The sequence below is a fragment of the Ambystoma mexicanum genome, chromosome 6p, assembly GCF_040938575.1.
Source record: "Ambystoma mexicanum isolate Mex_15411 chromosome 6p, UKY_AmexF1_1, whole genome shotgun sequence".
Taxonomy (NCBI): Eukaryota; Metazoa; Chordata; class Amphibia; order Caudata; family Ambystomatidae; genus Ambystoma; species Ambystoma mexicanum.
The window spans coordinates 1,166,999,586-1,167,025,362 of record NC_090935.1 but is presented as its reverse complement, the minus strand read 5'-3'; the positions used below and the strand labels follow the sequence as shown (position 1 = coordinate 1,167,025,362).

At 45.3% G+C, this 25,777-nt stretch overlaps 1 protein-coding gene across 1 annotated transcript in view; it reads left to right on the top strand.

Moving 5' to 3' along the window:
* Window positions 1-25,777, top strand: part of CEMIP2 (cell migration inducing hyaluronidase 2) — a 473,131-nt gene that overhangs the window by 378,499 nt on the left and 68,855 nt on the right. Inside the window, exons 19-20 of the mRNA XM_069625802.1 lie at window positions 3,136-3,321; window positions 16,779-16,998. Of these exons, the coding sequence (XP_069481903.1) occupies window positions 3,136-3,321; window positions 16,779-16,998 (406 nt within the window). The remainder of the gene's footprint in view (window positions 1-3,135; window positions 3,322-16,778; window positions 16,999-25,777) is intronic.

Below are 25,777 nucleotides of genomic sequence, written 5' to 3'. Positions count from 1 at the left end.
GCCCTGCTGTGCCCAGACACCTAGAAAAAACTGCCCTCACAACTTCCCACAAAGTCACCTGCCCCCTTTTCAAGTACCAAAAACAGACAAAGCATCTATGATCTAACTGCCGAGAATCCCAATCTCGTCTTCATCACAGAAACCTAGTTCTTGGACGACCTCAAACCAATCGCTCACAAAGCATTCCCACTGACTACTCGCACATCACCCACAACAGACCCTCTAGAGGCAGCTGATTAGGCATCCTCCATAAACCACACATTTCTATCACTCCCACCGAAACACAACCCAGCACAGCTAACTGCGAATACCTTGTAGTCAAACTCTCTCTCTTGCATACGCTCTCACACAGCTTCCTACTCATCTACAGGCTTCCCGGATATGACAGACATATTGCCAACAGCCTATGCGAATCACTAGCAGCCACATTAGTTAACCACCCTGCACTCACCCTAATGGCGTACCTCAATATCTGGTTTGACATGCTCAACAAATCTATGACTCTACCCCTGGCTGACAGCCTAGAGGCACTCATCCTCACCCAGTATATCACAGGATCCACACACACTGCTGGCCACACCCTCAAAGCCATTTTCAGCTCCTCTGACTTCATCTCCACATACCGAGTGCACCCAAGCACTTGTTACTACACTGCTCTCTCCAATGACTTGGACTACAATCCCCGAGGGCGTTCAACCCACACCGCTTTGGAATCATACCAATGTTAAGAGTTGCTATAGAAATGCCCAATAACATAAAATGACATAAAATAATAATTAAAGGTCAACAATTGTAACTTTTTGAAACCATCAGAAGATTGTGTTGTAAGAAAGGTTTCTATTTTTAGAAAATACATTTTCTTCAATGAAGGTCTTTTGGAGAAAATAAACGCACATATTTAAGAAAAACATAGTGGCATATTTTGGTAATGCTAAAATAGCTTATAAAAAGAGATCACGATTCCTGAATATTGTTTCAGTAATTGTGTTGAGAGAGGAATTTGCAGACATGACCATATCCTATACTAGGATTCATCTCTGAAGAATGTAACTAGGTAAAGTTTCTCCATGCAATGACATCACTGCAAAAATTGTGAAAAACTCTATCCCTTATTGCCTTTTATTTTTAGTTTTAAAAGCGTTTTGTTTTACCTTCATTTTTATTTTTCATGTTGGTTTCTGAAGAAAGCTGACAAACAACATAGTTTTCATCCGCTCTTTCATCTAAGAGTGTTTCTCATTCCCCTTAAAGCTTAAAAATGTTAAATTGATTTTTTTCAGTTCATTTTGTGATGGGGAAGCAGATTTCCGTGGTAGTGAATGAAAGGACATGATAGCTGGAAAACGCTTCCAAGATCCAGGACATTGAATGCCCCATCTATATCTTGCATTCCAGAATAAAGCATCTCATGGTGGCTGAAAGTAGAATTTTCGGCCAAAATTACTGCAGTTGCCTAAATGAAAAAAAAAATCCTACGATTCATAATTTTGTGTATGCAGGAATCTTAAATAGTCAAGCTGAAAAACTCTTCAAGGAAAATCATCCTGAAGATAGCAATTTGCTATCAAATTTGTTGAGTTTAAACCTATGTGTATGCTTTATATTCTAAACCTGCTTCCATTCGTATGCGGACTCTGAGGTTGACCTGCATTTTTTGAGGAAATAGGATCATTATAGACCCGTTCAGAATCTGGCAGACTAAATTATGGATGTGTAAAAATAATCTGAAGCAAATTGTCACGGAGTCTCCAGTTTGGCTCAGTCCACACACCTTTATTCCAGAAACAAGGTCTCAGACCCTCATTTCCTTAAAACTGCTGTTAATGTAGAAAAAAGTGGTATGACAACAGCGGGTCTTTGCAGGAAATTTTGGCTTTAGCAAAAATCGGCAAGTTGGTTCAGTTTTAAGGTTAGCTTTTTCCTGCTTTTTAGGTAATTTTGTTTCAATCCGTTTTTTACTCCAGATATGCTAGCAGGAGTTTCGAGCTTAGTAGTTCTGCCAACATTTTTTTTAAAAAACGATTCAAAGGTTGCAAATTTGTAATTGTGCCAAGATTTTAGGTCCTTAGAAACACAAACGGATTGCTTCCTTGCTGAGAGGCCTTCATTGACTAATTGTCATGCTGGCTTGGTTTTAACATTGTGTTGAATATTCAGCTGTCTCCATGACCCAACTCATTATTCACTTAGAAATAAAAATGTAATGGCTTCAATATGTTTGGCGGCCCCCTCAGACTAGTTTTGTTGATTGTGGAGGTTTGGATATTATTATTTGTGGCACTACATATGTAATTGTAGTTACAATAGGCCTAGCCTTTTTATGAAATTTACAGGCCTATGACTCCTGGTATGGCCTAAGGGCGTGGCCTACAAAGCTATTATCAGCCTTTACGGTGAAGTGGGGCCTTTAAAAAAATACAATGACCCTAGGGTGGTTGCTGGGAAATTGATAGTTCCCAGCAACCACATGCAGTGTTCTGGGAAAGGGTGGGGCAGGGCTAAGATTGCAGCTGGGTCGTGTTTGCTGGGTGCAACCCGGTAAATTGAGTGGATGAAGATGGAAATGCCAGCCGCGTCTTCCAGGTGTAGCCCGGCAAGGGGGCGGAGCCATCTTCCCCCGCCATAAGGTAAGGAGCAGGGGTTGAGGGATTGGAGATTCACTATGCCTGGGCCGTGTCTCTTAGCTGCAGCTTTGGTGAGACTTAATGGTGCTGGTGGGAGGCAGGGCTCTCGGCACACGCTTCCTGTAACGAGGGAGCACCCCAAAGGGAGCATTACCATTGGCGCGCTGTCAGACCGGTGATCCCTCATCACGGGAGAGCCAAGCTGACAGCCCCGCCGGCATTGGTGACTGGGGGAGTCACATGGCTCCCCCTCGCTTTGGCCAATGGAGAAGTGCCACGTCACTCCCCTGGGTCATAATGTGTCTTAATTCAGCAAACCTGTAACACCATTGCTATACTTTCTCTTTGTAAAGTCCTAAAAGTGCATGGTTACTTCAAAAAGTGTTCACCAAATGTTACATCGGATCATGTGTATATTTCAATTTTAAAACCAGTTATTTATTGGGATGCGTTGCTCTGACAAACTAACATACATCTTGCATACATTGGGCTGATTCTAGTTTTTTTGCAGGAGTGACTGGATTCGGGTTGGCTTGTGCTATCCCACAAATACCACTTTCCAGGTATCATCAGACATTGTTCAGAGGCAAACTACCGCCCTTTCTCATAGTATGGAGGAATATACGTCTGCGTCTACATTGGAGGAATTGGAGAAGAAGCGGTTGGAAAAGAAGTTTTTCTTTGACTCCAGCACTGGGTAATATATTCATATTGGTTAACATTTAACATACTGTAGCCCTTACTGTATTTTACTGCATCCTGGTGTATTGCTGGGCACGAGCACAGTGGACTATATTACAATGTTGCATTCACTGGGTACCTTGGTGATGGTGCTGATCTTTCACAATCAAAGTATGGTTGCTTTACCAATTATTAAAGCCCAGAAACCTTTAAGTTGTACAGCATGCACTTTTAATAACATAACAAATGTGCCCTACAGTTGACGCGTGTTTTGACCTGTTCCAGGACTTTTTCAAAACTGGGCATCCGCGCCATCACCAAGGTACCCCACTGAATTTATCTTACCACATTAAGGTTTTGGTTATACCTGGGCAGCGAGCATCCTAAGCCCTATAATTGATGATATATAACAATTAAGTAAGTCCACTTTAACTGGTGCAGATAGGGCAGAATTACCCAGACATTGACTAGTCAACTATATTACATTGTTGTGTACTGGATCAGAGAAATGCAATATATTATTCTAAGGCATATTTGCTAACTTCTCAGAACCTTTTGCGAAATGGTGTCCTTTCTGCTGCCGCATTAGTGGGCTTTTGCATGGGTGAGGATCTTAGAAATTGGTTTCCTAAATATCCATAATTAATGGCACAGCATCGCGCTGAAAACAAAATGTGGCTAAACAAATGATTCTGCCTTTTTGTTTTCCTTCAGACATTTCAATATCTGAATCTTAGATACAATACACCTTTTCAATGGAGCAAGGACTCCATCATTAAGGCATATTTCATGGGCTAGATGGAGAGAAAATATCCTCTTTGTCAATTAACCGTAAACTCAGAAATGTTCTACAATGTCAGTACACCGCGGGGCAGGGGGTGGCAGCCTCCCAGCCAATCATGAGGCTCAAAGCGGTGGCTTTAACCACATGGTTTCGAGCCTCCTCTGTGCTGGAGGATGACATCTTCTCCCATCGGGACCGAGGTAAGTGCGCCCATGCACCCACTTCCCCTGACCCCACTCCTTTTCCACATATTTTACTCCACCCACCTCACTTACCTGGCACACCTTTGTCCCTCGCACACTGGCGCCGGCAATGGCCACCATGGTAAGGGTGAAGAGACTGCATGTAGTTCCCTTCTCTGATCCATGGTGGACATCTTGTTTTGTAGTTTTCTTTTCAAGTTGAGAAACTGCAGTTTCTCAACTTAAAAAAATAAAATAACCCTTTCCCGGTACAATGTCTTCTTTCTTCCCATCTTACTGCTCTACGTTTGGTCATTAATTCAGCAATTCTTCTTTTCTCACTCTCCCCCCGCTCTTCTATTGGCCAGTCTCTTCTGTCCATCTCTTTTCTCCCAGAGTCCCCCAACCATTTTCAAAGGGTACCTTGATATGCTTATTTCTGGTTATGCCACATTCAATTGAAGTGTTAATGAGTCCCCCACTTTTTTTTAAGACTTGACCCCTGCTTTTTCTGTATCGTTTTTAAGTGTTACCATGGCTTGGTTCCCCGTTCCCCCTATCTTGCCTCCCTCTATTTACCCTCCTGTTCATTTTGTGCTCAGTATCTCCACTTCTCTCTCCTGGACCACCTTGTACCCCTTCATGGTTCTGTTCCTTCTCTCTGCTAGACACCAATTACTGGAACGCATTACCACCCGATATCCACACTTCTCCCTCTTTTAATATATTTTGCTCCCGCACTAAGGCCCATTTTCTGTCCTCCCTTTAACCCATCCCTGTGTTTGTGATTGGACTTATGTCATATTTTGTACCCACTTTCTTCAATGTACTGCGCCTTGGCAAAAGCGATTAATGCATATCAATAAATTACCAACATAAAATACGAAATACTAATAGCAATAACCCCTCTGCGTAGATTACTGGGGCAGGTAATGCCCCGGGTCAGTTTGAAGCCTGAGCGAGGCAAGGGCTTTAGCTTTAGCCCGGGGAATTACTTGGCTCAGTAATGCCCCTGCCTGCCGGGGTTTATTGCTTAAATAATAATAATGTCACATTATTATTTTGCATTTCATGCCAGATGTATCTTATAACCAAGAGCTGTAATACGCTATTTCTGATTTCAGTGGTACTCCCATTTATCAACCTCGGAAGGGCATATGGATTTTATTTTTAACATTCCAAAAATAAATTGGAATCCAAAACATCTTTTTAGTTGTATTTAAAAATGTTGATACATTTAAATTTTCTATATGTATTCATCTTTGGCATTATAATCAATCATACATTTTTCCATCTGTGTACAATATTTCCATTATCTAGCATGCATTTGTTTTATAAAACATCTAGCATGTATTCGTTTTATAAAACATCTAGCATGTATTAGTTTCAAACCTTCATAAATCAGCCAGTTCTCCGCTAATATTGATTTTCTGTGAAGACACTTTTAAGATCTTACACCCCTGCAGTGCTCTAATTCATACTTACCTTTGCTTCTCCCACAGGCATGTATGGAAAATATATGTGGGTATTAAGTTGGTCTTGGCTAGACATAGGTCTATCAACATATTGAATGAGCCCAGCTTTTTCCTTTATACTGTTTCATATTGTAGGCTTCAGATTGATTCTTCCTTTAACCCGTACATTAATGGTGTAGCTTCCATGTTCACAGTTGATTTTACAAACATTTTAAGAGCAGAACTAGTGATGTGAACCATTTTTCTATTGGTGTTAAATCTACATTTCTATGGTCATGTCTATCACATTTTCTGGGTGACAGATTTTTATTGTTTACCCAAAATGTCACTGGATTAATGATAAACCTCAACCCAAGAAGTTGTGTGCATTCTCAAAGCATGTGTGAGAAATTCCTGCAATCTTTGTGACATTTTGAGTAATCATTGGATCTTTCAGAATAAAATAAATTGGTCCATACTCTGTACCGTATTGCCTTTTAGTTGTAAAGAAAGTACATTGTTGGTTTCTAGTCCTCACCAGTGATGCCATTTCCCAAGTCTCTTTACACTCAATGGGTATACTTGAGCTTTCATTTAGTCCTTCCTACATTTTGAGCATGAATGCATTGTTGTCCACTTCACTTGGTTCATAGGATTTTCTTTTGAGTATACAAGGCTCTCCAAGGGTTAGGGTAGCAGAGCCACCTCTGATTCTTCAGGGGAATTTTGGAGATGGGATCAGACCGCAACGGGCAGCACAAGCTCATGGAGCTTCCGAGCTAGAAGAGTTGGAGCCAGCATGCTTGTGTGGTGCCCCAGATGAGACAAACAGGTATTGCTGTCACAGAGGAGCACTGGGACATATGCAGTGAAGGGAATCCCTCTTCAAGGACTGGCGCGGAAGTTGAATTCAGTAATTTCAGGGGAATGGGGCCTTTGATCAGGTTAGGTGTTCCAGCTGTCCTTACTGGATCAGAGGGAAGGAGTAGCAAAGTTGCTTTCTTCTTAGTTGCTGGAGAGGCAGAGCTTTGCTGTGAAGTTTCTTGGACCCCAGTCTCACCGGACACACCAACCCAGGCATCTGGAAACATTCTGAGTTTCAGGCTCAAAGAACCAAATCCACATTCTCCTCAGACAGGCATCTACATATGCCAGTCGGAACACTTTGGGCACTATGGCTTCAATGTAAGAGAGACCAGTACCATCTGTTGACGTATTTGGCAATTTCTTCCAACACAGAAAGGAACAAGTTCTAAGTCTGTTACAATGAGGTGGACAATGAAAACCTCCTTTTTAGGAACCTGGAGGAGTGGATCAAAAGGATGCCATCTAGACAAAGGTGTTCCACCTGGTGGAGGCCATTGTGCACAAAACTGCTGCTACCAGCATCGCTCTGTGACAAACTGGGAGGATAAATTGACCCTGGGACACCACGAGAGACCTTGGGGTTACCCTTAGGAGTCCTAAGAACTCTTAAAGCAGAGCACAACAAGTACAGAGCACTTTCCCAGGCAGGATTTAGATTAAGCCTGGCTCAGAGGAGAAAGAGAGTCGGAAACCAGAGAATCCATCTTAAACTGGAGGGGATTCTCAAAGTTGTCCAAAAGAACCCTAAACATGGATTTTGCAGGAGGGCCTATATAAATAGGAACAGTAAAACCAAAAGGTGCTGGCTGGAAGGTTTTGAATAAATCATACCCATGGGCACAGCTCTAGCGAACCCTCCAGACCATGGTTTTTCAGCCTGCAAATCAGGCTTATTCTTGGGATGCTTGTGGTCTTGAGCAGTAGAGATGTGACCTAGCAGTTCGGGCTGGAGACTGCCCCTTATGGGGTTGGACCAAGCCTGATTTGCATATGGTAGTTCTCCTTCTGTAATGGCGTGGCAGGCAAAGACCGATGGTCTGGAGTGTTGCCCAGAGCAATGCCAGAGGTTAAGATTTTCACCTCTTGTGTTTTGCTGTATCAATGGGAATCTCGCTTGGACAATTCGGGGTAATTTCTTTGGGCTCAAACTGGGCACACAGTGCTTAGCAGCGGATTCAACTATTCATTGTAGGGATTCCTTTCTCTGATAGTTCCTGAGAGTTCCCTGGCTTCTCGAATTGGTTGGTCATCACTTGGTTAATGTTCCTAGTTCTGTACTGTTCGTTAATGTTCCTAGTTCTGTACTGTACCGACATTCTGGCCTTAAATTAAAGATGACCCCCTAAAGGGCCTAGGGTTTCATCTACATCTCAAACGTGATAAGTGTTCTCAATGTTCCAGGCTGGCTAACTCAAAGGGTGAATAAGGCCACTCCAAAGGAATCCCTGTCCTTGTCAGGATGTCCAGGGTTCACTTGTTCTCTGTGATCGAACTTCCAACTTGCTTTTTAACTGATTGCATCCAGCAGGTAGTTCCTTGCTTCCTTTACACAGATACGCTTACCTCTGTTTGTGGCCCTCCTTCTTAGGCTGCTTGCTCAGGTGTTGGTTACACTCCCCCTGCACGGATGTCTTCCCATCTTGCCTTAGGGTGTTACTGATGCACCCTCCTACAAATACTAATTCACCAGTCCAGGGTCACCCTGCTGGGCCAAAGCTTCCAGACGCAACAGACTGGCTTTTGCATCTCCTTTTTGGTATTTTGCTCCAACCAGTGTCTGTGATCGATTTCTCGGATGGCTTGCCGTAGAATTTTCTCCTTTGGTTCTGGCCTTAGCCAGCCTCATTAATAGACTCTAGCATGCTTGTGGCTCTTTTTGTGGCTCCTTGTCTGCGGCTCATCTCTCAAGGGTTGCCATTCCAACTGTGCCCTTTCCGGTCTCCACTTGAACTCCCATTGGGCTTTTAATAACATTGATCAACCACTATCTCTTCTGATTGATCTCTCACTAGCCTCATTCCCTGTTCATTTTGGAGTTATGCCTGCTCCGGTTTCACCTTTTACTATAGTTTCATTGTTTTTAATTCAGTTACCAGAATTCTCTTCTTCCCCTTTATGATTGGCTTAGTGGATCCTCCCTTTAGGGGGATCCACAGGTTTAAAGAGACAGTTCACCATTGTAATGTCTGTTGGAAGTGATACAGGCATTGTGCATCTCAACAAAGAGATTCCCAAATTGGTACTCTTCTCCCTTGGACCTGTTGGGTTGTCCAGTCTTTGTGAGTTTGGAAATAGTGTTGTCAGGAGCTGGGACCAGGTCTGTAGAATGAGAAGATTGTCCCAGCTGTAAACCTCCTAATCTCCTCACCTTTGCAGGTTTCCTGGCTATCTATTCTCTGTTTCTGCCTGAAAAAGGTATACGTGTATGCAGTTGACCCTGACGTTTGGCTGGGTCAGTTTTTATCAAAAATGGCCTCTCTGATTTCTAAATTGGGTAACCTTCCATCAGTGCAAGCAAGTGGAACAGGTAGCATGTTCTATGAACTCTGCAATTGACAGGGTTCTCTTAAAGCTTGAGGGATTAGGCAGTGGACAAGGACTCTGAGAGAAGCCCCATCACATCACTTGGCTTGCGAGTTTCCCTGGCCCGCAGAGAGTTCCTTTTTGCCTCATAGGCAGATTCACTCCAAGTGACTTTGCCACATTTAAGAAATGGCTACACGTGGTTCCTTGTGACTGAGCATGAAGGTCTGTAGGACGTTAATGCCAGAAGTAAATTCTCTTAATGGACTCAACATTCTTTTCTGTTGGCATACTTTCTCCGATTGAATCTTTGAATCTTTGGTTTATCGTAAATTCAAATAAATATGCTTTGTGATGTACCTATTGGCTTCTGCCAGAGGCAAGATTAAATGCATAGGTTTCACTCCTCTTGTGTTCGTTAACCTCCTCAAGCATGTTTATTGTAGCTAGAGAGGATTTAAATTTGGGTTTAAATTTAAGAGATTTCATAATTTGGCTCAAATGTTGGTTAGGTTAATGCACATGTTCCAAGTGTGTTAAAAATGGTTATCTGATACTAATCTAGGCATTGTATAAACATGTGATATATGTATTTTCTTTTCCCCATAATGTATAATGGAGTCGCCAGAAAAGGCCTATCTATTCCTATCGCTCAGGGGGTTATCCCTGCTTATGAAACTAAACTACGGCTGCTTATGAAACTAAACTACGGGTGCTTGTTAAAAATTTCATTCATCCAAAACCTAATTAAATCTGACCCTTCCACTAGTAATATAACCTAAAGACCAGAGCACTGTGCTTCTGGTTAAGACTTCCCTTGGCTGAACTTAGTGTGCTTCTTCTCAGGGTATTGTTCTTAGTTCCAAAGAAAAAAGGGTTTTATGTAAAGTCAATAAAGAAGGATTCTTAATCCTCCTTGTACACTCAAGAGATTCTGTAATTCATGGTATGCATTTAAAGTCTTAACATCTTTACTCATAGGAATCCTTCTTGTATCCTTTCCCCTATTCCTTGTATACCTTCCTTGAGCTTTCTCCTGCAATCTGTCAAATCCTCCAGATTCTATTCTATTAATTACTTTCCCAGTGTCTCTTATAGGGCCCGCCAAGACTTTGTGATTCCTTAAACTTGGCAACACTCATGGCTATTGCCATTGTTCACCCACAATCAGTTACTTCACAGTTGCCTCCCCCTTCCCTGGACCACCCTGCTACATAATTCAACGTTGGACTGTTTTCCACGGTTTAGTGTTTCTTCGGAGCATCTTCCACTTGTTTCAGTTTCTGGTCTCTCAATGTCTGTTTCTCACCATGCTCGCCTTGGCAATCTCCGTGCACACAGGCGGAGCGACGGACCACTGTCTCCCGATGCGGTCAGTATTGGCATTCGTTTGTGGGCTCCAAGCCCACCACGGGGACCCTGTGGTTATGCTACTAAGTGGGGATGGTCTTTTCAACCCCGTCCATGCAGCGGTTGCTCCACTGCTCTCTATGCCGGCCTTCCACAGTTCGTCTCTGCTCCTTCGATTCTCTTGCGCTGCCGCTGGATTTGCAGCCCTGCTGCACTCCTCCGCTCCAGGATGTTCCTTCGTCAGAGGATCTCCTCTGCATAAGGTTCTCTCTGCCTCTAGTTGGGTTCTTCGTCTCTTTAAGTTTGCTGCCGACTCTTAAAGGGGTGTTTCATTTCTCTTAGTTGGTTAGGTGAAATCCCGCGTTGCCAAAATCCAAGGAGATAGGAATTGTTTTACTGGTTGCTGAAGGTGATACAGCAGTAAGTGCAGGCATATTAATTCCCATCTAAGCTGATAATTTCTCTCATAGGGAGCTCCTCATGGGAATGGGAGTCCTTGTCTCCAAGAGGGTAGTCGCTCCCAGTGAGGTCCCACTTGCCTAGACCCCTGGGGATGGTCTTTCTTAGCAGGCTCTCCTCCCTAGCCTTAAAGGGGCTGGGTCACCCTTGGGGAGAAGGGATGACTACCCTAGATTAATCACACTACCTAACACATTTTGTTGAGGGTTGGCAATTAAATACCTATTGAGACAACATCATCTAAATTGGAAGTATTTTATTTTCTGATTTCTCTTCATAACACATCTTTAATCCGGTTTCTTCAGTGTTTATATGTACAACCTACACCTTCTTGGGTATTTCAAGCTCACAGTATTTCATGATGTCTTATGTGCTTTCAAATGAAGTTTTAATCCCAGAATTACTCTTTTCTCCAGTCTTCTTGATCCTACACAATTTGGTTTACCTCATTCTTATGAAAGAGGTGCCATCACACAGACTCTGGGCTCCATTTTTCTCATCTGCCTTATGTCTATAAAGACTTTCTAGCTTTGGACATTGTGTTTACACTTCCACAATCCTTTATTCATATAATCTGCTAGGTCTCTGAGTCTTTTACATATTGCACTGGGTCCCAAAACTGGTTGCTTTACTTTGAAGTATCCATGTATTTCTCCTTTTTGTCAGCTCTCTGGGTTCAAGGCAAGTAATTTCTGATACTCAGTACCTCTCGGCTTCAAGTGCTCACTGGCTCTTAGCCCCTTGATGGTTCTCCACACCTCTTGGGTTCAAATGATTCACAACACCTCTCCTGTTCAAGTACTTTCAGAGGTCTCAAGTCCTCAGTATATTCTTGTTTTGTTTTATTGCTAATTGTGTGTACCTAGATTAGATTCTGCTGCGGGGCACAACAGAAGAGTACTGGAGTAGGCATTTTATACAGTAGCATTGTACTGTTGGTGGAGGGAGAGAGGGATTTTTATTCATCCGGCAGGTATCGTATTGGAGGATGGTGGCAGCATTTTGAGCTTCTGAAGGGATGAGCTCCAGCTAGTGGGGGTATGGCCGGGGAAGGGTGTGCTAGTTTAGACTCCAACCTTCTAGTGATCTCAGGGTTGTCCGCATCTCTCGGGTCTAAGTGCTCAAAGGATTCTCACCACTTCTTGGTTGGCTCGAGAAACAAATGTATGCATTAAGCTGAAAAAGCAATTTGGCACCTGGCGGGCCTGTACGTACCTTAGATGAGGGTCTGAATTCTACAGCAAAGGAATGGGATTGTCTTGAGTATTGCTCCCAGGGAATTGGTTCTGTTTGCACATTCCCTCAGAAATCCGAAGCACTGGTGAGAGTCTAATGTTATGCTTTTGGTCTCTTGCGGTTAAGACTCTTATTTTACTGAAAAAGTTAAAAATATTTTCAACACTTCGATGGAATTTCTTTGTCCATCTTCTGCTTTCATACGAAATACCCTTAACGACTGCTTTCTGCAGGATTCTCAGAAAAGAGTTGTATCACACTAACTGATGAGTGGGAACAAACCTGTATCCCGATGCTTGCTGCAGAGGCTAAATTCGGGGCTCCATGTGACTTGTTCCTGAAAAAGGTCTTTCATAAAAAAAGGGTTGACGGAATATGGTAATTATATTTTCCCGATCTCCTTTTTTTTCATTTTCATTTTTGCGGTTTCCTACCCCGCATACTACTGTGCTTTCCCACTTCTACCTACCACGTTTACCTAACTATTTCTTTTAAAACTTTATCCTTCGATGAATATATTTTTTGGTCAACCAGTTTGGAATCGGACTTCTTCGAAAAGGCGAATTTGAATGGTTGTTTTCACATGCTGCTGGGGTCAGCTGTCAGTGATGCAGAATAACAGGCAACGGGTCTCATCACATAGACCCACATGGTACCATGATTCCTCAGAAAAGGCAATGGTCCTCTACTTTTCTGTATTACGGTAACCTGTAGCACTTCAGTGGTGATATCTGCCCAGGGTTGCCCAACTTCAGATCAAGTAGGGTATTCTGGCTGTCAGGAAGACCCTACATGGCATTCTTGACCTTCATCCTTTTCAACGCTCCCTTTGTGATGAGACCTGCACACAACGGGCGTTTGGACAACCATGCAACTTTGCTCCCTGTTCCTCCACCTCCCGCAACTCCCTGCTGCCTTTTCACTTGACATCCTCAGAACCCCGTCCATTCTCCCACCTCAACCTCCTTATACCAGTAATCTTATCTGTGAGACACCACTGGAATCCCAATCCGCCCCCCCCCGCTCCTCTTTATGGCACTACCCACTTCGCTCACCCCCAACCTAACCCACCCCTCCCCACTCACCGGACGACCTCCCTGCTGGCCTGTCCTGTCCACTTTCGTGCTCCATGTACTACATACAGGATATTTTGCACTAGATTCTATGAAAACATCCCCTTTGTAATGCATGGTGCAGGCCACCACTTGACTTCCTCGTATTTGTGGGCCAGTAATATTCCATTTGTCCTTGGTAGGGCATCATGGCTACTCCAGCATAGGCCAGGGAAATTCTCACCTTTTGCAACATTCCCTCTGGTGACTCCAGTGGAGCCACCAGTGTATCCGTTATGGGCTTGGACTGCTTTTTGGAGTGAGGTCACTCGCTTGCTTTACTGTTGTCATTTAGGGTGCACTGGGCAGTCCATAATGTTCCCAGTGCAGGGAGAGCTTCTCCCATTTCTTTTTACCTTTTGTTTAAGGCACCACCTTAACTGGAGTGCTGCACGGACCCTTTGGGTCCCTTTTTCTGTAAGGTAATTATTGTTACCCTTTTTTATGAACAGGCTAGCAGCAGTAAATCTATTTATTTTTTATTTCTTTGTTTTTATTTACAGTTCCTTACAGTGCACCAGGGTTTTTACTGCTGTAATACCTTACTTACCATGCACTCCAATTGGCTGCGCTGTGTGGTAGAAGTCTTGTTCTTTGCACCATCTTGCTTTTTGGCAGTCTTCCTTTATTTTCAGACGGGCAATGTTTACATTTGTTCATGTACTTTGGAGGGCCCAGCATCAAACTGGTTTAAACTGGGCCTTGCGGCTGTCTGGCCCAATCCACGTTCCAGCCAGCGGATGTCTATTGCTGGGCAGATTGTGGGGCAGATGTCTGTCCACGATGAGCCAGCCTCTGCCTATTAGAACAGTGCAGATATTTACCATTGGAGGGCTGGGGTTGCTCCCAGCATGGATTTGGGATACGAGAACATGGTTTGGAGCTAATCTGGATGTCATCAACTAGATTAAAGTGCAACAAGACTGAAGACAATGCAATGGAAAGCCAGAGGACTGCAACTACAGACAAGCATTGCCAAAGCCATCCACCTGGGTGCCTGTGAACCATCTTCTAATTACAAGATGAGACCATCACCGCATACCTTCCTCCCTTAGACCGGTGGGCCTAACCAGTTTGAAGTTCTGATGTTTGTTTTGCGCTCTCTGAACTTTGGGAAGGGTCACTGGAATTACCCTGTGCCTGGACAATCCTCAGAAAGGATGCTGCTGCCCAGACACCGTCTCGCCTGGAGGCTCGAGACTCTGCAGATCCTTTCCTCAGGAGACTCCAATCCTGTCTCCTGCTGCTGCTATCCAACATCAAGCTGGGCCTGCTAGAAGCTGTGCTCAACCCACCTGGAGCATGGAGCTTGCCTGACCCCGTGCTGAATCACTGAAGCATCTCACTGTGCCTGATGTGTCCTGGGGCTCTTCCGGTGTGGGCTGGGGAAGTCATCCTTCGTGATCAGTCCTGTACATCTGGTGGGTGACGGGAACTAATCATCCTGCAACAGACCGGAACTGCTGCTAGCACAAGAATGAAAATGACCACTGCACCTGCCGGACCTCCTGCAAACCTACCAATGATTTGAATAGCTGTCGTCAGAAGTACTTACATAACTAGAGGTTTCTTTTCTCAGATTGGGAATTCAGGGATGACATTGCATACCACCCATGGAGGCCCCCCTCCCCCTGTTGCCATGGGGATTCAACCTGCACAAAGTCCTATCCTAACAACTGGCCATACCTGAACTTGGGCGGTGGCATCCTGGCCTCCCTGGGGAGCTCAGAGTACATAGGAATTGCATGGTGTCTTTTTGAGAAACCCTTTAAACTAACTTTGGTGTGTCATTATGTTAACAAATTTTAATTTGGCTTCGGACAAATCTTCATTTTGGGGGATGAGTTACTTAACCACGTGCTGAGTGCGTGCCTCTGAACTCTCTGGTTTCTGTAATGTGTATGTAGGAAACGACTTGTAGAGTTTAATACTTTATATGCTGCATGTTTTGGACTGTTTAATCTTTTGTGTTTTCCCTCCCACTTCAGTTTAAATTGTATTGATTGTTGTTGCATGCTGAATTTCCCTTTGAGTGCACTAAAGTGGGGAGTAGCCCCTTGCGTTGGTAACCAACTGTGTATGTACATATGTGGATTTTGCTTTTGCTTGGTGGGTGGCAGTGTTCACTATGCATGTTTTATTTCGACTAAATAATCTTTTTAAACACCCGTGTGGACATTCATTTATTTGTCAACTTTTTTAGATGTTAACTGTGCCTTCCACCAATCCCCTGATATCCTAAAACTAAGCCTTACTGCTCAGCCTATGCGACCCAAGGAGTTTGGTTAGCCCAAATTGTGGAAAGGCCTTGTAGGTCCACTAGGTTGGCTTTCCAGAACCCCCAGACCAGTGTATGTTCTGAGAAACCCCCCTGAGCGTATGCATCTCTACCTTGTTTGCATTCACTGTAAGGGTGGTTGCCAGGCCATCAACTTCTTTGCCTAGACAATGTTCTGCAGCTATGTAGCAGATTTAAATGTCCTAAAAGCCCCCACCCAGTAGGTTGCCCACAGTCTGGCACATTGCCTATTAGCTAAATTGGCAAATGGAGGACACTTGTGGGATTTCTATGCCCTTCGAAGAACCAGTGAGCAACTGCATTTCGAGAAAATTAATTCAATGGGGAACTAAGGAAACACTTATTCGGCCTACTTTTACATTCCGAGCCTTCAGAGCAGTTACAAACACCAGTAAAGTTATGTTGAGTTTAAAAAGGCGTGAAAAAGGTCCACCTGAAAACGATTCCACTTTTTGGCCACGTTGCATGTGTGAATTGGCTCAAACGGCTTATTGTACTGTCACATTTCATATGGAAGGTTTTTTTTCCCCCAAGCCTTTTTAAATCCACCATAACTTTGTTGTTTGCACATGGCCCAATGCTCCAACCAGAACGCTGATACTGTGTTGCACTGATTATCCCTAATGACAGTGAAACCAGTGATGATCCCTAATGACAGTGAAACCAGCATGCAGTTTTCTGCAGCTCCGAAAACTGCCTGTCTTGGGATGATGAAGCTATGAAGAACTGCACTGTAAGACGAAGACACGTTTCTGGCGCTGACGGCTTGGATTTGGGCTAATTTTGTAACCCACCTCAATGCTTTGCTCGTGTGGCTATCAACTCTAGATGAACTTCCAGTGATGGCTGCTGGAATGGTGCTGTTGCATGCGAATTGCCTCAAATGCCTAGTTCTGTCAAAAAGTCCTGCCTAACAGAAGCATAAGCATCCGGGAAGAGGAGTAGCTATTGTTCCAAATTTTACAGCCCACTGGACGCTCCCACCCAGACCCTGTTCACCAAAACTGTTATGGGATCAGCTTTCTCTGCCAGCTGCTTATTTTAAACTTGTGGGGGTGGGGGCTGTGGGGGGTAGTATGCTCACTTAATGAAGTCTCATAGGTTATCAGTGAGTAGGGTGGTATTGGTATGTTCATCCTTTGAGTGCACTTTGGTTGGTGCCACCAGAACACACATGTAATGGCTGCATCATGCCTGTCTTGTGCAGGTTGCTCTTCCTGTTTCTCCAGGCACAGCGTAACCGCGAGGGCCACAGCTACTGCTCCACTGAGGGATGTGAGCGAGTGAAGATTCAGGCAGCCGTACCATCAAGAGATGCCAGTAATTGCATGGCGAGAGCTTATCCAAAGTATTACAAAGCGCCCACCGTTGTGAAGAAGATGGCAGCCAAGAGCACTGCACCTTGTAAGAACTGTGGGGCATCTCGGGTAAGAAAATCTTCTGCTGAGTACTTTTACATAAGGAGATTATCCTTCAATTATGTGGGCGTAGGCGGAAGAAAGGGTTAAGTCCCAATTTTTTGTTTAAGGGGGATTGAGCTGAAGTAGGGACTAAATTATGAAGTGTCAAAAAAACACGCAAAACAAAGCTCAATTCCTTCAATTATGTGCCTTCTATTGCAGTATAATACGCTTTTAGTGGTCCTGGTTTGTTTGATTTTAAATAGGAATTGTGCATGTTTGCCTTCTGCTTTATTTCTTAAGTCTGGGGTATAAAGGTGTCCAGTGTATGGCTCCATTGTAAAGCTCAGATTTTCTGAGCATTGCTTTGTGCACGAGTGAACCTGTACCTCTGACTCCACGTGTGCAGTAGAGGCTGGAGTTTTAGTTTGTGTTTAGTAAACTTACTAATTGCCAAATGTGTGAAAGGATGGTGCGGGTGGGGGTGGCGGTGGGTTCAGCAGCTCGGGGCACTGACCAACAAGTAGTGGTGTATGGCAAATGGAACGGAAGTTGGAGCATGAAAGTTTTATTGTGGAGGAGCAAGATCATGTGTTTCTTGATTTGATCAGGTTTCTCAAATGCTGCATCAAAGTCAAACATGACAGTAAACCACATCTGTGGGCAGGTGAGAAGAATGAAACTGATTTAGGGCAGGCATTCTATTCATAGTCTTGGCATTGGGGTCCCTTCGGTTCAATAACCATGGATTGCAGTTGTTTCATCTGAGGCATTCAGCCATGCAGTGTATCCAGGACATCTCGCTATCCATGGAAGCGCGTCTTGACTCAAGCAACCAGAGTGATAACCCTGTGTCAAAAACATTGATTGCATCACACCTTCTCTTGCTGTGCAAAGGGGGGTTTCTTTGGTTTTCTAAGGTGACGCACAAGTCCCTCTGACAACAGAAATGAATCCAAGAGCCAAGATAACCATCAGGAAATAAGTCTACGGGTCCAATAAAATGGCTCAGCAGAACCCTCAAAAAGGAATTCTAGGATGCAGGCTTCTAATTGATCTGCATGTTTTGGATGCAGGTTCACATGTTTGTATTGAGCTCACAAATGATATATGTGAAGGGACACATATCCGAATAAGGTGTGGCTGAGCCAATCATATGTCTCAGAATGTGGGCATTATCTGCTGATGTTTGCCTACATTCCGAGCCTTCTGAGCAGTTCAGAGCACGTCCTGTTTTCATGTTTCCACTTCTGCGCTGTCACCAGTCTCTCATGGCCCCTGATGCTGGCACCTGGTTATGTTTTCTCACACCATGCTGCCTATCCTTGGTGTGGTCCCACCCTCTCACTTCAGCTCTGTTGTCCCAGCATTGCTCATGCTTTCACCTCTTCCCTAGTCTCCCCACACTCTGCCAGCCATGATGTCTCGTCCCCTCTTTTCCCTGCCCCACTCTGCCTAACTCCCAATTGGGCAACTTTTGTGCTCTTTCCCACAGCAGTGCGGCCTACTCAATTTCTTCACCCTATATTTGATGTACGCGACGTACACCACTATACCAACTGTTCCTTTACCTGGTGGCAAAATTGCACACTTTCTTTGTAACAAACTGTCTGGTCACTGTTAGCAGGTGCTAATGGCTGTGGCACTGGGATGTACCAGTCTGGCAATGGCCCAAGACCATCTAAGTGACCTTGCTTCACTCAGGCCATTTCTTCAGTTGGCATGCAGTCACCAGCCTGCTCAGGCCTCCGTGTCATCCCTCACTGCAATATTCAAGCACTCCAAACAATTCCTTAACCACAGTTCTGTTACGCATTTTATCAATGCTGTGACCAAGTGCCAAGCTCTGAAGCTCCACCCCATTAACTGTTTATGCCACTCGCAGGATGAAGACTCAGGATGACCAGACTTCCTGCTGGTTTTTGATCAGTGATGTCTCGCCTTTATTTGCGGTTTTGTAACTGAAAGGGTTGGATCCTGTAATGCTTGCGCTGATGATAAGGATGCTAGATTTTTCTAGCTTTTCATATACAGCATTTAAGTAGGTCAGCCGACGCGTGTTTCAACCCATCATGGTCTTTCTCGAAGCTAAAATGAATCTTGGCTGCCCATGGTTGATTGGACACTGGCTTGCTGGTTGGACAATCCTGTTGGCAAAGTGGAGCCGGTTCCTTGGCTCAGTTGAGTGTTTTGTGGCGAGCCACAGATATCTTTGGTTTGGCGATCCTATAGAAGTTGGCCCCGGCTGGTCTCTGAATACTGAACCTGATGGGCTGACCTACTGAAATCACGAATTAAATCATGTATATGAAAAACTAATAAAACGTAATTTTCCTAATCAGCGCATGCATTACTCAGTCCAGCCCTTTCATGCGATTACAAGAGGTGTGGGCAACACCTCTCCCTCCCATGAACGTGCTGCTAATCCAAATATTAAAACCTAATACAAAGCATATATCTAAAGACTTAGTGCTGTGCATATTGATTCAGCCTCTAGTGCCCACTTTTGCCTAGTCTGTTTTATAGCAGGCTCCTTGCATAAAGCGTGAAGGGGGACAGGAGAAAACAGGGCGAGTGATACAAGACTAGATTAATTTGCAGCAGGTAGTTTAGTTACAATACCAAAGAAGGGCACTTTGCAAGAGCAAATACAGAGCAATGTTAGTTTACTTTCCCGAAGGCCTTCCCAAGTTGACGACCTAAACCGATGTTTTCAGAGCCTTTCTAAATTTGAGATGGTCTGGTTAGAAACTGAAATCTTGATGAAGCTTGCTCTTGTTAGTAACACGAGTTCACAGTTGCACATGTGGACCAAATATGCATATTCTCCCAAGAAAACTCATGCGAAGCCGCATCAAGGCGAAGGCCACAGGACAAGGCCAACGCCGCTCTCTGCAGCTCCGCTGCGAGAGCCGACTCCAGGATCCCTCATGCCCCACTCGGCCACCATGGAGCTCGCCCCCCCTGCCGCCGCCATTGAGGCACACGCGGCCTCGAAGCCCGCAGCCAGCTGCAACACGGAGCAGCGCCCCGCCCACACACAGCGCCGCCGTACAGCAGCTGATGCAAGATCAGCTGTTCAGCCTACCAGCCCCTCCTCTCCCGCTTTAAAGGGAGAGGAGGCGGACCGGCAGGCGAAGCCGCATCAAGGCGAAGGCCAACGCCGCTCTCTGCAGCTCTCCGCTGCTCGACGTCGCTGATGGCGCACAAAAACTCTGCCAATCCAGGCCAAGGTAAGGCCAACATCCCCTCTGCCCCCTTGTCTCACGCTTTACCCGCATGCCCTCCGCTGCACAACAGTAGGAATGCGCGCCTACGCTCCCGCACCCTGCTTACCAACCTCAACAGCTATACTCCTACCATCGGCTACCGCAACGCCAGGTTGGCCATAAGAAGCCAGCTGTCAGTACTCTTGAGCGCTGCCACCAAATGCACCCTGGGCCACAGGGTCACCTCGCAGTCTCCCGCCACGACGCAACAAGTCTTCAAGGCCTGTACGTACAATCACTACCCCTCCATTAACACTAACTCTCTATCCCTACCTCCGCCCCTTGGCCCCAATGCAATTACCGCTATCGCCCACTCTGCCACTCTGGAGTGTGTACGGCCCAATGATGTTCATATGTTTTCTGAACCCACTGCTGGTGCCTCCATTGACTGTTTGCGGCCTAGTGATGTTCATATGTTTTCTGAACCCACTGCTGGTGCCTCCATTGACTGTTTGCGGCCTAATGATGTTCATATGTTTTCTGGTCCCACTGCTGGTGCCTCCATTGACTGTGTGCGGCCTAATGATGTTCATATGTTTTCTGAACCCACTGCTGGTGCCTCCATTGACTGTTTGCGGCCTAATGATGTTCATATGTTTTCTGGTCCCACTGCTGGTGCCTCCATTGACTGTGTGCGGCCTAATGATGTTCATATGTTTTCTGAACCCACTGCTGGTGCCTCCATTGACTGTGTGCGGCCTAATGATGTTCATATGTTTTCTGAACCCACTGCTGGTGCCTCCATTGACTGTGTGCGGCCTAATGATGTTCATATGTTTTCTGAACCCACTGCTGGTGCCTCCATTGACTGTTTGCGGCCTAATGATGTTCATATGTTTTCTGAACCCACTGCTGGTACCCCCCTTGATTGTGTGCTGCCCAATGACACCTTTGTGCCCCCTAATCTTACCGCTGTCTCCCCCCTGACCACCCCACCTAGCTCCTTTGATCCTCCTTCAGCTACCAGCCTCCCACTCCCCCTGCCTCCCCCCAGCCGCACGCTCTTGTGCGCCCTGCTCAATGCCCGCTCTGTACCAGCCCACGCCCTCGACATCAATGACCTGCTCATAAAAGACGAACTAGACCTCCTCATCCTCACTGAAACCTGGCTCAATGAAAGTTCGGGCCCTGCCCTATCACTGGCCATCCCACCTGGTTACTCCATCTACAGGAAAGACCGCACCTCTCAGAGAGGTGGAGGCGTTGCCCTCATCGCCAAAGACACCCTCTCCATCAGAGAAGTAGAAGGCATCCTTGACAGCAATAGCGACTACCTCCCTCTAAAAATTAACGCATCAGCTAACTGCACCATATCCATGCACATTGTCTACAGACCCCCAGGACCGTGCACCGACTTCCACGACACACTCATCTCTGCACTCTCTCATAACATCAAAAAGACCTCACAGGTCCTACTCCTCGGTGACCTTAACTTAGGGTTGAACGACCCCAAGGACTCCCCTGCAAAACACCTCAAGAAGGCACTCTCCAACCTAGGCTTCACGCACTCCATCTCCCAGCCTACACACATCAAAGGACGCACCCTTGACTGGGTCAGCCATCACAACTGCACCCTTCTCATCAAGGACAACAACCCTATTCCTTGGTCCGACCACCACTACATCCAATTCAACCTCGGAACTAACAAAGCTGCCTTCTCCCCACCACCACCCTGCCCCGACACGTACTCCAGAAGTTCACGCCATCTCACAGCCGAAAACCTGGCACCCTACCTCCTTAACCCAGCCCTTCAAACCCCCTCTTCGAACAACCCCGATACCTTAGCTAACACCTTTAAGGATATCATCACATCAGCTGTGGATGCCATTGCCCCCCTAACTCTCAAAAAAGCCAAAAAAGCCAAACATGCCAACTCCTGGTTCTCCAAAGAACTCCTTGATCAACGTGCACAGAAGAGGGTTGCTCTCTCCACATGGAAAGCAAACCCGTCTGAAGCCACTAAACAAAAATTCAAAGCCATTTCCAAACTATATAAGACCAACATCACTCGAGCAAAGCCTGCTTCCTTTAACACATATGGATTGCTGACGCTAAGTCAGGCTCCAAGGAACTTTTCACCATCTTCAGGGAACTCGAAAAACCATCTGCCCCCCCCTCCTCTATCATCAAAGATGACAAATGGTGTAACAACATTCAATCTGCCATGCTTGAGAAGCTCAACACTCTCCAAAGCAAAATTCGTGGCCACCAAAAAGCCCTCTCCGAGATTATAGCGAACATGCATGCTAAACCACCCACCAAGACCACGTCCGCCCCGCTGTTCGAATTTAAAAATATCACAGAGCAAGAGGTCATCACCCTGCTCAACTCCATTAAACCTTCCAACTGTAAAGGGGATGCATGCCCCGCCAGCCTCATCAAGGATTCCGCACCCAGCCTAGCCCCCTTCCTCACAGCCTTTATCAACTCATCCTTCCAATCAGGCCATGTTCCACCAGGACTTAAGGAAGCCTGGGTTCGCCCGCTTCTCAAGAAACCTTCTCTTGACCCAACCGTCCCGGGGAACTACAGGCCCATTACGACTGTACCGTTCCTTCTCAAAATCTTGGACAAAGCAGCTTACCTGCAAGTCCAGAAGTTCCTAGAGGACAACCGCCTCCTCGGTCTACGACAATCTGGCTTCCGCCCTCGCCATGGCACTGAAACGGCCCTCCTAGACCTGAAAAACCAAATGGACGATCTCAGAGACGCAGGCAAACCGGCCCTTCTACTGCTCCTTGACCTCTCTGCTGCGTTCGATCTGGTCGACCACAATACCCTTTGTCACCACCTAGCCACACAAGCCAACTTCTCCCCTAAAGCCTGCCAATGGATCACCTCCTTTCTCAAAGAAAGGGCCATGAAAGTCTTTTCTGAAGTTGCTGCTGCCACCCCCAGCCTCCTCACCTGCGGTGTCCCCCAGGGCTCCTGTATCGCACCTACTCTCTACAACCTCTTCACGAGGCCACTGTTCAGCATCTTGGACTCCCTGGGTATCTCATACACCAATTATGCGGACGATACGCAGGTACTCATCCCACTCACAGGCGACTACCTAGCGGACTCTAACACCCTCTTCTTTATCTACTCTACCATCCAATCCTGGATGGCGGAGAATTGGCTTTGCCTCAATGGTGAAAAAACCAAACTCCTCCTTATTGGCTCACCTTTCACCATCGGCAATCTCGGAGAACAGTACACCTCTTTCACCATTGATAATATTCCAATTAAAGTCTCTAACCATGTTAAGACACTCGGAGTCTACCTTGACTCCGACCTGTCGATGGACAGACAGGTCAATGCCATCGCCGCCTCCTCAGCCTACTACACCAAAGTCATCAACGCAACCAGGCCTTTCCTGGCCCGTCAAAGCAGCCTCACGATTGCCAGGGCCATCATCGGATCAAGACTTGACTACTGTAACGCCCTTCTCGTCGGGACTTCCAACAAAAACATCACCAAACTTCAGCTAGCCCAAAACAATGCTCTAAGGGCAGCCACCGGCACCGCAAGGAGAGACCACATCTCCGAAATCAGAAGGCAAGTGCACTGGCTCCCTGTTAAAGAAAGAATTGTCTTTAAAACTCTTGCCATCACCCACAAATGCATTCACGAGCTTGCCCCCCCCTACCTGACGAACAGAATCACCAGGCACTCCGCCACAAGACCGCTTAGATCTTTCTACGCCAACACCATTGTCAGGCCCACCTCGCGGAAAGTGCGTGCTGGTGGCTCCAGTTTCCCCACCCTAGCAGCCACGCACTGGAATGCCCTGCCACCTCACCTCAGACTCATCGAGTCACACCTAGCCTTTCGCAAGGCTATCAAAACCAGACTCTTTGTATGACTTCAACCTGTTTCTGCCTATATGCCTGCTAACCTGTAACTAAGAGCCTCCTGCACCCGAATGTAATCTTAAATCTGTGTATCCTCTGTAACAGCGCCTCGATGCCTCATGGGCTGCAAGTGCGCTTAACAAATGCAAATAAATAAATAAATAAATAAATAACCCACGCAGACCAACTTTAAACAACTTTGAGCCTTCGGTCTCTCCTTCCTGTGTGGGCTGCCACAAACGTGATCATATGTTCTTTCGGGGGGGATACTATGCTGCACAATACATAGTTGCAAATCCGGGTATTTCAATGCAATGGATTGATGAAAGCATAATTATAATTGTTCTTTTATAACACGCTTAATACCAGAGACCATTTTCCAAGCGCAAGACCGGGATTCGAACCTGTGTTGCTGTGCATTGTCTTGCTTTCAAGACAAACACATTGCCCCTGAGCTATCCTCCTGGCCCCATACATTTGAACACCTATGTATTTGTGCCATTCTTGGACTAAATCAATTTAATTGAGTCTTACTGTAGAAGATTGTTTCAATCCCATTGTCCATTTCACAACGATTTTAGGCCCATGTGTTTTCCTCTTCCTCACTTTGCTCCTTAGCTCACACTAGAGGATCAATGTACAGCACGTTTCTATCCATGAATGGACCTCCCTCCGCTGTGGAGGTTACTTATGGGGTGATGGCATATAGATATACAATTGAAACAAGAGTAGCAATATTAGTATTAGAATCATATTGCGCATTAACGTAAACAAGGGTGTATATATTGTCATAGCATAATGCATGAGGTATAGTACAGCATATGCAAGTGTATATAAGCAATATGTACATATCCCCACAGAAGCAAGATTCCAGATATAGGAAGGGGGAAATATATATATATATATACACAGTATTATTATTGGAACATTTTGGGACCATTTGAGGTTTGTTTCATAAATCACCCTGGTTCAGGGGTTGAGACTTGCCTAGCAAATTCAGCGGGCCAATGCATATATAAGATTTGTAATTGTTGTGTATCTTAAGAAGGGCCACATTAATTACCCTTTTTTATGTGAACCCTTCTCCCAAAGGGAATTTTGCAGTAACCATTGCCATTGTGACGTTCTTTAGGTAATTGTGACGTTCTTTAGTTCGCAGTAAAAAAGCACCCTGCTTGTGTCATGCTGCACGGATGCCATATTTATTGGGAATGGGTAGAGTACAAGCAGCCCTAATTTGGCACTCGCCTACTAAATTCTTGATGCGTTATCCTTGGTAAACATACGCGATGTAGTAGGTGTGACTGCATATTCACCTACTAGTGGCTTTAAGTGATGATTTGTTTGATTACAATGCATTGATAATTTTATATCCGGGAGACTCGAAATGTAATGCTTGCAAACTTACCACGTGACTTGTGTGCACGCCCTTACCCTCCAAGACATAGTTTGCTCTTCACTTAGATACAATTGCATTTTATTGGACTCTTGTGACTTTATTGACTTAATTACTATAAAAAAAGTTGCACATTGTATTTGTTCAGGGTTTGTTTTTAAATTATGACCTTTTGAAAACGTCAGTCACTAAACCGAGTTCACATGTTTCCCCAGGTTTGTTTCTGTGACCCTAACCGGCGTAGGATCTTCCATAGTCACTCGGGTTCAGGGTGTTTAATTGAACATACCCTGCATAATGTATTA